At 44.7% G+C, this 17580-nt stretch overlaps 1 protein-coding gene across 1 annotated transcript in view; it reads right to left on the bottom strand.

Annotated features, from left to right (window-relative positions):
* Window positions 1-17170, bottom strand: part of LOC130486436 (somatomedin-B and thrombospondin type-1 domain-containing protein-like) — a 30260-nt gene extending 13090 nt beyond the window's left edge. Inside the window, exon 1 of the mRNA XM_056859709.1 lies at window positions 16915-17170. Coding sequence (XP_056715687.1) covers window positions 16915-17155 — 241 coding nt within the window. The 5' untranslated portion in view covers window positions 17156-17170. The remainder of the gene's footprint in view (window positions 1-16914) is intronic.
* Window positions 17171-17580: the final 410 nt, after the last annotated feature.

Consider the following 17580-nt stretch of genomic DNA (forward strand, 5'->3'; position numbering starts at 1 on the left):
GAGGGCGGGGTTTGGGGAGAGGAGGGACTTCAATGCTGTAGAGCCCAATTGCCAAAGCGGCCATTTTTCCAGGTGAACTGATCTCTATTGGCTGGAGATCAGTTGTAATAGCAGATTTCCAGCTAGTACCTGGAGGTTGGCAACCCTATGCTGATGTCATATAGCTGATCCTCCAAAGCTGCCATTTTCTCCAGCAGTACTGATCTCTGTAGTTTGAAGCTCAGTTGTAATACTGGGAGAAACCCAGGCCCTACCTGGAGGATGGGAACCTATATCTAAATGAGGCACGGTACTCTCTCCTTCCCTTTCTCTCTTGGCCCACATCGTCTGTAGCTTATTGCTGAATCAGACAGGCATCACTCAAAAGAGACACCAGATGGAATTCCAAGAATTTAGAGGAGGCCAAACCGACCCGTGTAGACCCGTCGACGAATAAGCCTCCTGTCTCCATTGGCAAAACAGTTTAACTTTCCTTCCTTCTGATTCACTGCATCCAGCTCTCTTCTCGGGGCCTCGCCCTTGACTGTCTAGCGTGCCTGCTTAAAAATCCCATGTCCCGCAGGGGAGGATACATTGGCCTGCCAAACCCCTGCCTCCCCCATCTTCATCTGCCCTCTTGTCAAAATACGCTGCTGCGCAAGGTGAAAGCTCATTTCAATGCAACTTTCCGGATGGCCCTAACCCCCTCTTGTACACTTCTGCTGAGCGTCTCCAGCACTAGGAAGGAAAGAAGGGCAGGGACCCCTCTCTTTGTCTCTTTCTTTTTTCTTTCCAAGGCTAGAAGCAGTTGAAAGTGGAGGCAGTGATCTGTGGGAGGGGAGTATTAAACCCCCTCTCTTCCCACATGCTGTGACCCTGAGCCATATTAGGGTTGCCAGGCCCCTCTTCGCCATCGGCAAATCAAACCCAGTTTTCCAGGTCAGAGTCACCGCTCCAAACCACCGCTCTTAACCACGACACCAAGCTGTCTCTCTGCTGGAGTAGACAATGTCCAGAGGAGGGCTACCAGAATGGTCAAAGGTCTGGAATCTATGCCCTATGAGGAGAGACTTAAGGAGTTGGGTTTGTTTAGTCTGGAGAAGTGAAGGTTAAGGGGTGACATGATAGCCATGTTTAAATATTTGAAGGGATGCCATGTTAATGAGGGAACTAGATTGTTCTCTGTTGCTTCAGAGACTAGGACACGGAGTAATGGATTTAAACTAAGAGAAAAGCGATTCCACCTAAACATTAGGAAGAACTTTCTGAGGTTGGGGCGGTTCGACGGTGGAATGCGCTGCCTCGGGGAGGGGGGGGTGGAGTCCCCGTCTTTGGAGGTCTTTAAGCAGAGGTTGGATGGCCATCTGTCAGGAGCGCTTTGATTGTGGGATCCTGCATGGCAGGGGGTGGACTGGATGGCCCTTGTGGTCTCTTCCAACCTTGTGTGATTTTGTGATTTTTGTGACCTTGATAGACTTAAGGTCTGATTCAGTCTAAGGCATCTTCTTGTATGAGGTATCAAAGTAGCTTCTACTGCCCGTGTTCCTCCCCACTTCCCACCAGAATATCTTTAGAGGAATAGAGTTTTGGATTGGTTTCATGTAGAACAGTCCAACCTAAACACAAAACACAACCTCCAAATTATGCTGTTTTTAGCCATCGGCCTTAATCCGTTCCAGAAACACTTGCTGGCTTTTATATTCTCAAAGGGAGAGAGGCCTTTTTCGGGCTCTCTGTCCCAGTAGGGATGCTTGATAACCCGCAAGGTCAATTTTATTTATTTCTTTGTTTGTTTGTTGGAGTTGGAAGGGACCAACAGGTTCATCAACCCCCTGCAAACACAGGAACTGTGTGTGTAAAGTGCCGTCAAGTCGCAGCCGACTTATGGCGACCCATTTTGGGGTTTTCATGGCAAGAGACTAACAGAGGTGGTTTGCCAGTGCCTTCCTCTGCACAGCAACCCTGGTATTCCTTGGTGGTCTCCCATCCAAATACTACCCAGGGCTGACCCTGCTTAGCTTCTGAGATCTGACGAGATCAGGCTAGCCTGGGGCCATCCAGGTCAGGGCAATACACAGGAACTACAACTATAACATCCATGACAAGTAGGTATCCAACCTATCCTTAAAAACCTGCAATAATGAAGAATCTACCACCTCATGAGGGAGATTTTTCCAGTGTTGAACACACCTTACAGTCAGAAAAATCTTCCTCAAACTTAGATGAAACTTCCTTTGCTGTAATTTATATTCATTAGTCTTGTCATCCAACATGACTGAAAACATATTTGCCCCACCCTCCTCATGGCATCTCTTTAGCTATCAAAATAGCTAAAGATAGCTAAAGGTGATATGGTGGCAACCATATCACCTCGCAAGCGTCTCTTCTCCAACATAGAGATTCCCAATTCCTTCAACCTCTCCTCATAGGACATGGTCTCCAAACCCTTCACCAACTTCATTGCTCTATGCTGGACTTGTTCCAGTTTATTGATATCCTTCCCAAACCACGATGCCCAAAACTGAACAGAATATTCAAGGTGTGGTCTAACCAAGGCAGTGTATGCATCCTGATCAGGTTGCCAATTTGCTGTTCAGCTATGGACCAAAAGACACGATGTACTAGACAAGTATCATGTCACGGGTGTGTGATTGGACTCACAGTCAGATATGCATAGGGGGAACTCAACTTCAGCAGCATTAATGTGCTTGGTGTTGGGAGGAAGCACAGCGAGGAAGGACGGGAGCTTCCAGTTTCCCTCATGTCCATTTTTCACAAGTGGAAATGGTGGCAGGGGGGCTTTTTGCCAGCTCCACAAGCCATAGGAAAGACATGTGGAGCCAAAAAGGGGCAAACTCCCTGCTATCATTTCCACTGGCTAAAACCAGGCAGGAGGAAACTGGAAGCTCACCTCGCTTCTTCCAGATACCCTTCAACAGAACTTTCTTCTTGCCAGACTATTTCCGCTGTTTAGAAATTCGTACGTTCAGACGAGCTTTCTTATTGGCGAGATGCAGTGCCCTAGACTCAGCCGAGACACAAGGGAGATACAGTAAAATTAGAAGAATGAAAATGCCCATTTTGTCCAGATCAAATAAACTCCCTAGCCCACATTGTTTTAGCATGTCCACAAAATAATATTGCACGAAATAAATATGTCACTCCCTGGATAAAACAGCTACAGACACTTTCTGAGAAGCGGATACTTGGTCATCTGCGGTCAAATAGATCGGTCAATTGTGTGAGAGATGTGGCAACTTTTCTCTTTATAGTGTCAAGGAAAAAATAAATTTCATTTCCCCCTTTTAAAGTTTGAAGTGGTTGATGGATGGCCAGTGGCTGTTAAATCTAGGGAAAGGAAGCTCCTTCTCCCCCCTTGCAGCGCCTAGCAAAAAAGCACTGCTTAAGGTGAGTTCCTCAGATGTACGTTTGACTGCAAGTATGTCCATGCACCCTTGACCCAACAGATATTGGGTGTATCATATATTTGAGCTCTGTTTGTGACCCATTCATGCTAAGGAACTAATAGGCTGCACCCCAGCCTTGAGGTTAGGGAGGTATCAGAAGTCACCTTCGAGCTGATCACAGGGAATCCCCTGAAACTCCGCTTCTGATCTTCCCAAAAAAAACTTTCATTGCGAGGCTGAGAAGCAGCAAAGTTTGGTAAGGGGGAATCAGGAAAACCCAAGCAGATCCTTCCGATTAGCTGGGAGCCAGCTTCTGATCTCCCACCCAAAATTAGCAAAAGCAAAGCAGCAGCAAATACTTTCAGCTTCTGCTCAAGTTTATTTATTTTATTTATTCGTCACTCTTATATCTCGCTCTCCCCGGCAGGTTGTTTGGTGTGGGCCCGAACAATTCCTGAATCAACTCATGTCCGATCATGAGATCCAAAATGGTATGTTGGGCCGTTGAGCAAGTCTGCTGCAAAATTTGGGACATCCCTCTGAACTGGTGCACCTCTGGTGGTGCATCTCAAAAACTGTTTTGCACCCAATATTACCTAATCCAATTATATCTGCAACATTTCCTGTGTTCCACTTTAATGCTCTACAGAACCCCATCATAAACTGAAGCATCTTTTTCTCTTCCCTCTCTCCTCTTTTTTTAACTTTTGCTTTTTGTGCTGAACATCCACTCTGGTGAAGAATCCAGTGGCACTGGAAAGTTTGTGCATATTGGTTGGTTAGTCCTAATAAGAAGGTATCAGGCCAATGTTGCCTTTGGAAATTTTCTGCAGACTACAATCTTAATTTTGTTCAGACTCTCTCATGCTTGAGGAATTCCAGATGACAACATCTGCTTCTTTTTTTGCCAGCATAAGAACCAGCCTGCCCAACTTGAGCGATGCCAATTGTCTTGATCAAAGGGGAACGTTGCCCGCATCACTAACAGCTGCCCTGTTGGGTCACTTTGGAGATAGCAAGGATGTGTTTCTGTGGCCGAGAAGGATTAGAGCACTCTCCATTCCTTCAGTGGCCTTTGAATTCTTGACACTGGAACGATCACTTTTGGAAAACCATATAATGAGATCTCTCTCTTGTTTAAATTGCCTGAAAATTCTCACCGCCGATTCTAATGCTGGAGGCAGCGATAGCAGACTCCCAAATTTCAAGTCTTGCAATAGGATCCTCTCATGAAGAGTAGGCACTAAATCCCACTAGCGGAGAGCTGATAATGTGACAAGAGAAATGTGTGCCCTGTAGGAAACGAAACCCCTTTCAAGCCATTTCACAACTCTCCTAAAAGCTATTGTCTGTCTCCGGGCGTAGTCTATTTTTCCACATGGGAAGCATCTGCCCCACAGCACGGACAGTCACCTTCATTTTCTCTCCCGGAATCCTGTGGATTCCACAGCTCTCCGTTTCTCACAGAGCTTGTCCAAAAGTTCAGGCACGGTTCATCTACCATTGTGACTTATTTGCTTTAGTGAGAAACCCAGCCTCTCCCAACCTCTTACACGTGATTTTCACCAAGGAACGGCATGCTGGCCCAGTTCTCAAAAGAGTTTCTGGTACTATCTGTAAAATAAGTTTGTTTTTGATTTTTAAAAATTTCCTATGCAGTGCCATAGCCACCTTACAAATGATACGCTGTTGGAGAGGGAACCGTTAGCTGGCTTTCTAGCTTCCAGGTGATTAAACAATAACCCCCTCCCCGCATCAACTATGGAATTTAACTTGGAAGGCTGCCTAAATGTTTTGTTTAAAGGGGTAACCGAGGACAGGGCTCTAGTTAACTGACCCCCAAATAAGTTACTGAAACAAATCCTCCTTTTAACCCCAACGTGGCCAGGGAGAAAGTATCATTTCTCTACTCCCAGTTCAGCTTGTTACTTGCCCCCAACGAGCTCCCACAATACGTACAAACTTGAGAAATGTCTAGAAAATGTCTATTTAATTTTTTTTAAGTGACCTAAATGGACAAATGTATTTAACATTGTGTATTTAGCAAAGCTTCATGTTGCCTCTACAGGGAACCTGCCTAAGGCCGCTTCCAAACACAATAAAAAGTTAAATGCTGTTAATTAAACTCTAACATTAAAATCCAACACTAAAAACCCAACCACAGCATAAAAATTATAGACCATTGAGCGGCTTAAAATAACACTTACGGTATCAAACTAAAAGCTACAATGGTATTAAAAGAGCTCTTAGTTATACCTCAGTTAATTAATCAAATCTCACCATGGACCAAACTACACAAAAAGTACATTTACTGGACCACCGCTGTGAAATTATGCAATGGATACATAAGCACCACCTTATATATCAAATTTAATTTCAAATACCTTTATTGGCATAGTACAATCTGCAGTATATAAAAGGATAAAAGTTAGAGTAAATAAAATTAATATAAATCATTCCTTAATGTTGTGATTCTACTTTCGACTAGATTCCCATTGGTTGACTACTATCGTCAGAAATTTTGCCACGTTTTCGGTTATCTCAGGATCCTTATCAGATAATCGTTTGTAAAGTATTTTCATATTATTTGCGGAGAAGTTCAAAACTATAGGTTTTATGAGGTTTTCTCTTGGGGTATCATAAAGATGGCAGTCCAAAAGAATATGAGACAGGGCGTCAGGACATCCTGCGCCACGTCTGCAGACTCTTTCAGCGTAATGTGTTTTCAGGAATCTGCCACGGAGGATCGCTGAAGGCAATGAATTAGTCCTAGCTGGCATAAAGACTTTCCTGAGTTTAAGATTGTCAAGACGGCCCAGGTAGTTTAAATGGAAATTAGCTGGAAGTCCAAAGTATAGCGGTGAGCAAATGGGCGGCGTTAAAGGAAATATATATCAAAAATTCACTCACAGTCAAACATACCTGCATGCTTTCAATGACTACCTGAAACATATAAAGCAATAGTCTACAGTCAACCATTGTGTTACAATCACACTTGTTCTGATCCCTCAGACAGGGACTTCCACCTGGAGGATTTACAAAAAGCATTTTTGGATTACAATACCCACCTTGTAAAGTAAAAGAGCAAATCAACACAGCCAGACTGGTATCCAGAGCCAGCCTGCTACGAGACCGACCCAAAGGAGGTAACAACAGAACACCATTGATCAAAACCTACAGAACACAACTTAAACCACTTCAGTGTGTCATTAATGACCTATAGCATCTTCTGGATAAGGATATTTGTCTTTCCTAGGCTTTGGTGGCAGGCCTTTCCTTGGTTACAGGCAGCCCCCAGCTCAAAACAGCTTCTTTTCGACAACCCTGAATCATCTAACAGAGAAAAAATCCCAGGAAGTAAACCCTGCAACATCCAGAAACAAGTAGGAGATTATTTTAATCTCCCTGGACTTTTTTTTCTTTTTTGGCTGTCAAGTCACAGCAGATTTATGGCAACCCCATGGGGTTCTCAAGGCAAGAGACATTCCGAGGTGGTTTGCTATTGTCTGTCTCTGCTTCACTACCCTGGACTTCCTTGGTGGTCTCCCATCCAAATACTAACCAGGGCTGACCCTGCTTTACTTCTGAGATCTGATAAGATTAGGCTGGCCTATCCAGGTCAGGAGTAAAAAAAGGAGAACAAATTGCAAGACAGCAATTTATTTGACTGTTAGATCCCAATATATTTTGTGATAAGCTTCGTCAGGGGTTCTAGTAAAACAAAGTTAAAATAGATACAATTACATCAATAAATGTTAATACCAATATTACATCATTTAGAATAAACAAACTAGTAATTAAAAAAAATAAATCAATGTAGGATACACTCTGAACATGGTATAGGGCAGGGCTTCTTAAACTTTTCCCACTCATGACCCCTTTTCACCCGAGAAAATTTTGCGCGACCCCGGTTATATAGGTATATAAAATAGGTATACAAATCAAACATTTATGGATAATAAATCATAAAGAAATTTATACTGTTGCCAAATTTTTCACGACCCCCTAATTCCATTCCATATGGGGTCGCGACCCACAGTTTAAGAAACTTTGGTATAGGGAACCTATCATATTCTCTAGAGTGATACGAAAAATCTGGATATGCTAGAGAATGTAAGGTTAATTCATTTTTAAATTTCTCAATTACTAGTTCGTATGGAATGGAATCTGGACATGCTAGAGAATGTTAGGTGAATTCGTTTTTAAATGTCTTAATTACTAGTTCATAAGGAATAGACTCTGGACAGGCTAGAGAATGTTAGGTTAATTCGTTTTACAATTTCTCAATTACTAGCTCGTACAGAATGGAATCTGGACACGCTAGAGAATGATAGGTGAATTCATTTTTAAATTTCTTAATTACTAGCTTGCATGGAATGAAATGGATCAAAACTCTTCAGCCACTCCTAGGTCAACTCGTGAAATATTTCGAAAGCGAGTCTGTCTCTAAATCAACAAGGTGGTGCTATGTGGGTTTCCAGCTTCCTGACTCTTTTATTTAGGGGCAGATGCCATTGCTCAGTAATCGAGCTGAGTTGTGACTGGGCTAATCTCTCTGGAGATTAGGGACGGCTTTTTGGTGCGGTCTCCCCGCCCTCCCACCCCATCAGGAGCGCTGTGACCGACATCAACAGACAATTCTCTTTACAAAGGATGCCCATGGTAGCAGAGAGGTTGGGACAGAGCAGCACGGGGGACTTTCCCATTATCACTAAAATAAGCGCTGGCCTCTCCCAGGCGAGGCCTTCAATGAAAATGACTCAAAGCTGACTATTTTAATGGCCCCTAGTTTGCAAAACCTCAGGCGGTTGATTTGCCTCCAATACTTTGGAGCAGTGGAGAAGAGAAACAGAAGCAACACTGTGGAAAAGAAAAGAACAAGCCGCCTTGTTGCTGACAGTTTGTAGACCCCCTGAGTGAAAATGAGAAGCCTACCTGTTGGACTTTGTATGGACCCATCGTCTTGCTTAAATTGGATTGCAACCCATGCAAAACTGCTACACAGAAGCAACATTAGTATGCCAGAGATCCATAGTTTGGGAGTGCATTGCACTGGCATTGTAACAAACCACGTACAGTTACTTTGAGCAGGTTGTGACCCTGTTGAAATGTGGTTTTGGGCCCAGGTGAAGTATCAAAGGAAGTTCTTTTCCTTGATAGTATAACACTGCAATCATGGCCAGGCTAAAAAGACTTTTGTATCTGGAATATCTTATGGAGCCTTTGTTGGAACATGAGACTGCACATGGCAAGCAGATGTAAAAGATCTATGTGACAGCCAGGTGATTGGTGGTGTCACATGACAGCTCAATGACTGAGCAGAAAAACTGGCTTGTACTGGACTGAGCTGGATAGTCCTGGAGACAAGGCAGCCAACAGGTGATTGGCTGAGAGACTATGCCAGATATGTATATAGGTGTGTTATATATGTATTGGGTTGTGGGTTGTGGAGAGTTGATGACCAAGCGGAGCATTCTGTCACTGTGAATAAAAGAGCACTTTTGTACTACGTGCTGAGTCTTCTGTGCTTACTCGCCTGTAGAGCTGCAACGCTTTCTAACATACGCCAACAGGGTTATCGGCCCAGAACAGCTCAACTGCGCTACATCCTGGAGGTTCTGAGCAGAGGTACTATCTGTGGAACAAGGGCTGTAGTGAGCAGAAGGCGAGTGGATGTCTGAGGTTGAGTCAGACGGAGCAGAGGAGGTGCCCAGCAGGTCTGTCAGCAGCAGTGCGTCTGAGGCGGAGGAGGAGAGCGACACGGAGCAGGAGCAGCAGGGAGCGGGAGAAATTATGGCTCAAGCTGCAATGTCCTTGCTTGTGGAGAAGCTCACTTCTACCAACTACAATGTGTGGGCGTTACGAATGCAACACTACCTTAAAAGAGAGGCACTGTGGATTTATGTCTCCAACCCACCGGATCCTGAGACGCCGCAGGACGTGGTGAAAGATGAGAAGGCACTGGCAAGCATAGTGCTGAGCGTGGCTGACGACCAGCTTGTCCATGTGACGGGAGCTTTGAAAGCGAAAGCAGCCTGGAACTCATTATCTCAGGTCTACGTCCAAAAAACAGCTGGCTCTTTGATAGCCATAACGAGGCGTTTGTACAGAACTTTTCTTTTGCCGTCAGTTCCTGTGAGAAACCATATAAATGAACTGACTGAATGTTTCCAAATGCTGGAGCAGAGGGGGAAGACTCTACCGGAGGATGATAAAGTTTATATACTCCTGAGCTCTCTGTCTGAGCAGTATAACATGCTAATTACAGCTCTGGAGTCGGTTGAAATTGATAAACTAACTTTACAGTATGTTATTGGAAGAATTTTGGAACATGAAAAGAGATTGCTTGCAAGAAATCCTGAGAAGCCTGCCAAGCCGGAGGGAAACCTGCCAAGCCAGGAGACGCGGAGGTTTGCCGGCGGAGAAAGGAATGCGGAGCAGAGAAAGCCGGGTGATTTACAGCAGCACGTGGTTCTGAGGGTCAGACGTTGCTACATCTGCAAGGCTACAAATCACTTAAAGCGTGACTGCCCAGAAGCAAGGAAGAAAAGCCGAAGGGACCAGTCGTCACGTGAGTTTGTGAGCGGTCAGAAGGCATCATTGGTGCTGACTGAGCACAGTGACACAGCCGGTGTCTGGATTTTAGACTCTGGTGCGTCACAGACCATTTGCCGGCATCAGGAACTTTTAAAAGACACACGGGACTCAAGTTTGCCGCACGTAAGCCTCGCTGATGGAAGGAATTCTGAGGTGACACGTGAGGGGAGTGTGTGGTTCCCAGCTTTGAACTATACATTTAAAAAGGTGCTATGTGTCCCTGAACTAGAGAACAATCTGCTAAGTGTAAGTGCCCTTGACAGGGCTGGATATACTGTAACATTTACAGACAAGGCTTGTAAGATATCCAAAGGTGGGAAAGTGCTTCTTACAGGGAAAATGTGTAATAATGTGTATGTGGTAGAAAATAGGCATGTGGAGGCAAAGATGATAACTAATAAGAGCCCCCATGACAATTGCATACATCTGCTACATAGAAGGTTGGCTCATGCAAATTATGAGACCATAAAGAAAACGCTAGCCTTACTGGGGAAGGAAAAAGTTAAAGAGTGTGGGAACTACCTGGATTGTGAGGTATGCAAAAGTTCCAAATCTAAGGCTTACCCAGTGGCTAAGCATAGTGAGAGACTCTCAGACACTGCATTAAAGGTAGTGCATGCAGATGTAATAGGCCCCTACAGGGAGAGTCACTCAGGTAACCATTACGCGTTGATTCTGGTGGATGATTGCACCAGATTCTCCTGGGTGTATCCTTTGAAAAGGAAGTCACAGGTGTTTGAAACATTTAAGTATTGGGCCAAAAGAGTGCAGAAACAACTTAAATGTACCTTGGATTCTCTCCAAACAGATTTTGGGGGAGAATTCATGTCAAATGAGTTTAAGAAATGGTTGCAGATGCAAGGTGTGAGGCACAGAGTTGCCAACGTGGCGGTGCCAGCAGAAAATGGTGTTGCTGAGCGACATGGGGGAATGCTACAAACAAAAATGTATTCCATGTTGCAGGATGCAGGGTTGCCAATGACATACTGGGCAGAAGCAATAAAGGCCGCCTCCTATGTTTCCAACAGGATCTGGACCAGGTCCATACAAGACATACCTTATAGGGTTTTGTACCAGAGGGATCCTAGCTTAGGTTACCTCAGAGTGTTTGGTACAAAAGCCTGGGTTGATGTGCCAATATCCAAGAGAAGGAAAGGAGGAGCGAGAGCTAAAAAACTAACCTTCCTTGGGTATCAGTCTGGCATGAAATCATACAGGTTTGCTGATGAACATAATTCTCTCAGCTACAGCAGAGCTGCGAATTTTTGTGAGAGTAATAACTGGGCCAGAATTCATGGACAGGAGGAGCCAAAAGAAATTGGGCTACCATTGACAGATCTCTCACAGGATGCAGATGGGGTGAAGCAGGAGGGGTCTCCTCAAAGGGCTTCATCGCCAAGGGCTGAAGAGGGGAGACAGATTCCTAGGGTGTCAAGCAGGAGCACTAAAGGAATTCCCCCGGAGAGGTATGGTTTTGAGACCACTGATGTAAATCATGTACAAGTCAAAGAACCAAAGAGCTTTCAGGAGGTAATGGCTTTGGAAAGCAGGGAAAAAGAGGCCTGGCTAGAAGCCATGCAAACTGAGTTTGATTCCCTGAAAGAGAATAAGGTATTCTCTGTAACAAAACTGCCAGCTCAAAGAAAAGCCATAGGGTGCAGATGGCTTTACAAAGTCAAACAGTGTCCAGAAGGGAAGATACTCCGGAAGGCCAGGCTTGTGGCTAAGGGTTATTCCCAAGTTGAAGGACAAGACTTTGATGAATTATTTGCTCCCACTGTGAAGGCTGATACTATAAGAGCTGCATTGTGTAAAGCTGTCAGAGATAACATGTTAGTGCACCATTTTGACTTCACCACAGCATATCTGAATGCAACAATAAGTGAAGAAATATATATGGAGCAGATCCCTGGGTTTGAATGCAAGGGTAAACAAGGAGTATTAAAATTGCATAAGGCTCTGTATGGATTAAAGCAGAGTGCACGTGCATGGTCCCAATGCATTAGTGAAGCATTGGCAAATCTTGGGTTTAAGCAAGGTGTTGCTGATCCTTGTATGTTTACCAAATGTGTAAAGGGCTCTGACTGTGTTGTATTTTTATATGTTGATGATCTTTGTTTGTTGTGTCATACAAAAGAACAACTAAACTGGTTTAAGGAGGCAACTGGAAAACTGTTTAAAATGAAGCATCTTGGTGACATTCAAAATTATCTGGGGGTAGAAATTACCAGGAACCCAGAAGGATATTTTGAATTGTGCCAGGAGAAAAAGATTGAACAGCTCCTAGAAAAATTTAAAATGACAGAGGCCAAAAGCACTGAGACTCCCATGACAACAGGGTATGTGAAAGAGGTGGATGATAAGGTATTCCATGATAAAAATCAATACCAATCGTTGGTGGGTTCATTGTTATATCTGTCATGTTGGACAAGACCAGACATTTGTATGGCAGTACATTTGCTTTGCCAGAAATGTGCATGTCCATACATGAAAGACTGGAATGCAGCAAAAAGGGTGCTGCGATACTTAAAAGGCTCAGCTTCAGCCAGGTTGTGTTTAAAGGCTGATGCAGAGGAAACAATCACAGTGTATAGTGACTCCAGTTGGGGGGAAAGAGAAGAAGGAAAGTCTACCACTGGGTACGTGTTATTTCTACATGGGGCACTGGTTATGTGGAAGTCTTTAAAACAGACTCATGTAGCTACCAGCACATGTGAGGCAGAATATTCTGCATTAAGCGACAGTGAGATTCAGCTGGAATGGCTGTGTCAACTGGCTAAAGACCTAAATCTTGAATGTGAAATGCCTGTAAGTGTTTACTGTGATAATACTGCAGCACAGCAATTGGCTGGATATCAAGGTATAAGAACAAGAAGTAAACACATCACAATAAGATACCAGAATGTCAGGGAAGCGGTAAACAATGGTTTAATGGTTCTGAAACATTGTGCTTCAAATGTAAATATTGCTGACGTTTTCACCAAATGTTTGTCTACGGAAAAGTTTGAACTATTTAGAAGCAAATTGGGGCTTGCAATGTCAGTCTAGGAGGAGTGTTGGAACATGAGACTGCACATGGCAAGCAGATGTAAAAGATCTATGTGACAGCCAGGTGATTGGTGGTGTCACATGACAGCTCAATGACTGAGCAGAAAAACTGGCTTGTACTGGACTGAGCTGGATAGTCCTGGAGACAAGGCAGCCAACAGGTGATTGGCTGAGAGACTATGCCAGATATGTATATAGGTGTGTTATATATGTATTGGGTTGTGGGTTGTGGAGAGTTGATGACCAAGCGGAGCATTCTGTCACTGTGAATAAAAGAGCACTTTTGTACTACGTGCTGAGTCTTCTGTGCTTACTCGCCTGTAGAGCTGCAACGCTTTCTAACATACGCCAACAGCCTTGACCTGGATGACCCAGGCTAGCCTCATCTTGTCAGATCTCAGAAGCTATGCAGGGTTCAGCCCTGGTTAGTACTCGGATGGGAGACCACCAAGCAAGTCCAGGGCTGCTATGCAGAGAATAGGTTTTTATACCCTGCTTTTCTCTACTGTAAAGAGTCTCAAAACAGCTTACAACTATCTTCCATTCCCCCCCCCCCCACACACACACACACAACAGGCACCTTGTGAAATAAGTTGGGCCGAAAGAGTTCTGAGAGAACTGTGCCTAGCCCAAGGTCACCCGGCAGGCTTCATGTGGAGGAGCAGGGAATCAAAGCTGATTCTCCAGATTAGAGTCTGTCGCTCTTAAACACTACACCACACTGGCTCACAGGAAGGCAATGGCAAACCACCTCTAAACCCCTTTTGCCTTGAAAACTCTCTGGGACCACCATAAGTCAGTTGTAACTTGACAGCACGTTCCACCATATCTTATGGAAGAGCAAATAAGTAAATTGTCACTTGCTCTAGCTGGATGGAATTTAATCCAATAATTAAGAAAAGAGATTTTGTTTCAAAGTTATTAGTCCTCACTTGTTCATGAATTTTCAATATCTGATATTTGTATTTATGTACTTATTTAACTGTGTAATCCTAAACACAGTTTCCTCCTTCGTAATCAATTGAAGTTAATGAGCTTAGAAGGGTGTAACTATATTTAGGATTGCACTGTTGGGCATTTATTCCTACACGCCTTTCATCAATTGATTCTCTCAGTAGTTGATAATAATCCCATGAACGAAACAGCCATCAAACAATACAGGTGTTTAGAAAAACCAGAGTAAATATCAATTCCGCAGCAGCAACAAAAACTGACAATACAGCAGAGAAGAATTTGTTTAAATGATCGTCAGCAGCATATGTCCCTATAGAAGCAGATCATAACCAAACCAAGACCAGGGGTGTGACTCTTCACTATCTTAGCTGTCTCAGAGGAACCCTGGAAAGTGTAGTTCTGCGAAGGAGCTCCCACCTATGCTGTTGTCCCAAGGCCAATTGGGCTCCTGAGGACTTTCCCCACAGCTGCTGTGTGACTGAGGAAAAAGCAAGCTGGAGAACCCAGACCCAACTTGTCAAAATACATAACTCACTTAGCTTGTCCCTTTCAATGCCTTAAATGCATTTGCTTTACCCCTACATCTAGAAGCAGAGTACAAGCGGAGGCAAACAGGCACTTCTGCTGATGGCAGAAGATCTACCAGAAGGCAACTTGCGCAGCCCTCCCTCGACTGCTCCCAGAGTTCCCACAGCATCGCACATCTCAAACGATAACATGGGCCATAATGAATCTGGCTGGAGCTAAGGGGCCACCCCATGACATCACCATCAGTCATAACCCTCTTGGGCACAGTGGAGATGTTTCCCCTACCCTAGGGAGGGGTCAGAATGCTGCCTCATAAGTGGCATTCTGACCATTCCTCAGAGGAGGTGGGAATTTCTGCCTCGTGGGAGTAGGTGCCGAGGGACACACAATATGGCTCTGTGGGCTACCCGTGGCCTGCAGGCCCTATGCTGTGCTTCACTGATCTAACATTGGGTAGAAACTCTGAGCACCTCCTTCATCCCTCTACTTGCCCATTTTGAGTTCAAGCTGCAAAGTCTCATTTGCAAGATGCCGCCTTCTGCTTCACGCCTCCAGGTGAACTGCCAGTTGAGGAAACATCTGCAGTCGTTAAGAAATGTTAACATTCCTGGTCCTTCATTCACACAGATCAACCCCGCAATCATCTTGAGCTGGCCCGAAGGAGAGCCAAGGCTGCCTTAGTCCAAAACAAGTATTAAATCAATGGCCCCAGTCTTGTCAACGAGGCCATTCTCCCTCCACTCATCTTCATCAGTACAGTCAGGGGATAGAGCTAGGGTTGCCAACCTCCAAGTAATAGCAGAAGATCTCCTGCTATTACAACTGATCTCCAGTCGATAGAGACCAGTTCGCATGGAGAAAATGGCAGCTTTGTCATTTGGCTTCTATGGCATCAACGTCCCTCCCCTCCCCAAACCCCACCCTCCTCAAGCTCTGCCCAAAAACCTCCCACTGTTGGGAAGAGGGACCTGGCAACCCTAGATAGAGCTGAGCCTAGGGTTGCCAGGTCCTGTCCCCCCCGGCCACCAGCAGGGAATGGAGGGGGGTAGGGTTGCCAGATTCAACTTGGGAAACTCCTGGAGATTTGGGGATGGAGTCTGGGGAAGACAGGGACCTCAGTGGAGTACAGTGCCATTCAGTCCACCCTCCAAAGCATCCATTTTCTCCAGGGGTACTGATCTCTGTAGTCTGCAGATAAGCTGTAATTTCAGGGGATCCCCAGGTCCCACCTGGAGGCTAGCATCCCTAGCTGAACCAGAATCCCACCCTCAAATCTTCAGTCAGTCATGGTGTCTCTTGCTGATGCTGGGTAGGTGACTCACTTCCTGGGACATACTTTCAGGTCAGTGAAATGTGAGTAACAATAAAACAACATATTTGTTGTTAAAATTAAGGCCCAGTTCACCTGATGTGGGCTGTACCACCCCAGACTGCAGGGAGCGGCTCACGCAGCTGCAAGTTTGTCCCTACGAAAAATTCCCTGAATAGGGAAAATTTCTAAAATCCTAATGCGTTGGATATTGAATGTCCCATTTTGTTGATTGTAATGACTACCTATGTTTAATCCACCTTGAGTCTCTGTTAGAAAGGTGGACTATAAATAATATAAATAAAAATATAAATTTAAAAGATTGATGAGGTTGAAGGTTTGTAGCCTAGCCTTCTCCTTAACATAACATTTTCTATGTCCAGGTTTTCCCCCTTGTTGTATAGAACACCATACCATTCACTCATATTAACTATTCTCATAACCCCTGAAATCTGAGATGTCCTAGCCCAGACCCAACATTATAATCTCAATGAAAATCAGGCCTAAGACAGAGAATGCTAAGACACTTCCATAACCCAGCTAAAACATTATAATTTCAACACTGGACGTTTTCCCAATTTATATCCCTATTAAAACAAAACATTTCTTTTAAAAAATCCTGTTTCGCACATCTGGACTGGTGAGTAGCTTCACTCTGTGGTAGAGAATAGAAGACAGTAGACATGGGCTTGGTTTTACCACCCATTCTGGTAAATGGGATGATATCTGGGACGTTGTGGCCCTTGGGTGGTATGTTACTGACACATACGTAAATGTCTGTGATTGTATATCCAAGATGCCCTTTAGTCTAGGGGGATACCTTTAATTACTAAAGAGTGATCACTGCCCCACAGAATCTACAGGACATTCTCTGTTGCAGAATGCCAGAGAAGTCAGATCACAACTTTGCAAGTCCCTGTGTTTTGGAAACGGTGGTTCACTTGGATAGCGAGTATGCAGAACAGCCCCTTTCTAGAGACCTTTATGCCTTCCCAACATTTTTAAAAGGTACATTTTCAGGGGATAATGACATTGCAAATCCAAGAGGCATCACAAGAGGCAACATCTATGCTACCCAGAGCAGTAACTCACCTGATACTTGACAGATGGCATGATAATCTTCACAACAGTCCCCCGTTTTCTCACAGTAGGTGTCACAGTAACATGGAGCTCTCCTCCGAGAGAAATCCGAGCAGTCATTATTCCTACCTGGACAGCATTTGTGGGCCTCCCGATGGCCACAACCCCCCTCAATACCACTAAGTGGTCCAATTGTCAAAAGCCATGCGCAGCAAACCAGCCAGTATCCCGCGCTGCTGCTCAGTTCTCTCATAGCCTCCACCTCGTCCCTCACGCCAAGAAAACTGGAGTCACTCCTTCTCAGAGATGACGTTGGCCTTGAAATTTAAACTAGACCGTCTTTAAGCCCTTCTGGCTCTTTAATCCTGCCAAGAAGTTGGGCCCAGTTTCTCTCTCTTGCTCGTGGGGACCTAAACCAAGGGTCAGAGCAACATGACCTTCCAACTCAGAAGGGATGGGATGAAAGGGTCAGTCTTCCGATCCATCTAGCGCACATCAGGAGAGGCATTCGGCCTCTTTAAGAGGCCACTGTTGGCAAGCAGTCATCAGTGACTGAGCATCGGCATCTGGTTCGCTGGACAGATCTTTGCTGCTTGAGGAGAGAATCTCCGGCTTTTCGCCTTCATGAGTGGACGGCGATGAAAGGTGCTGTTGAGCCAGGCTCCCAACAGGACCGTC

This window comes from Euleptes europaea, chromosome 13 (assembly GCF_029931775.1).
Source record: "Euleptes europaea isolate rEulEur1 chromosome 13, rEulEur1.hap1, whole genome shotgun sequence".
In the NCBI taxonomy this organism is placed as follows: Eukaryota; Metazoa; Chordata; class Lepidosauria; order Squamata; family Sphaerodactylidae; genus Euleptes; species Euleptes europaea.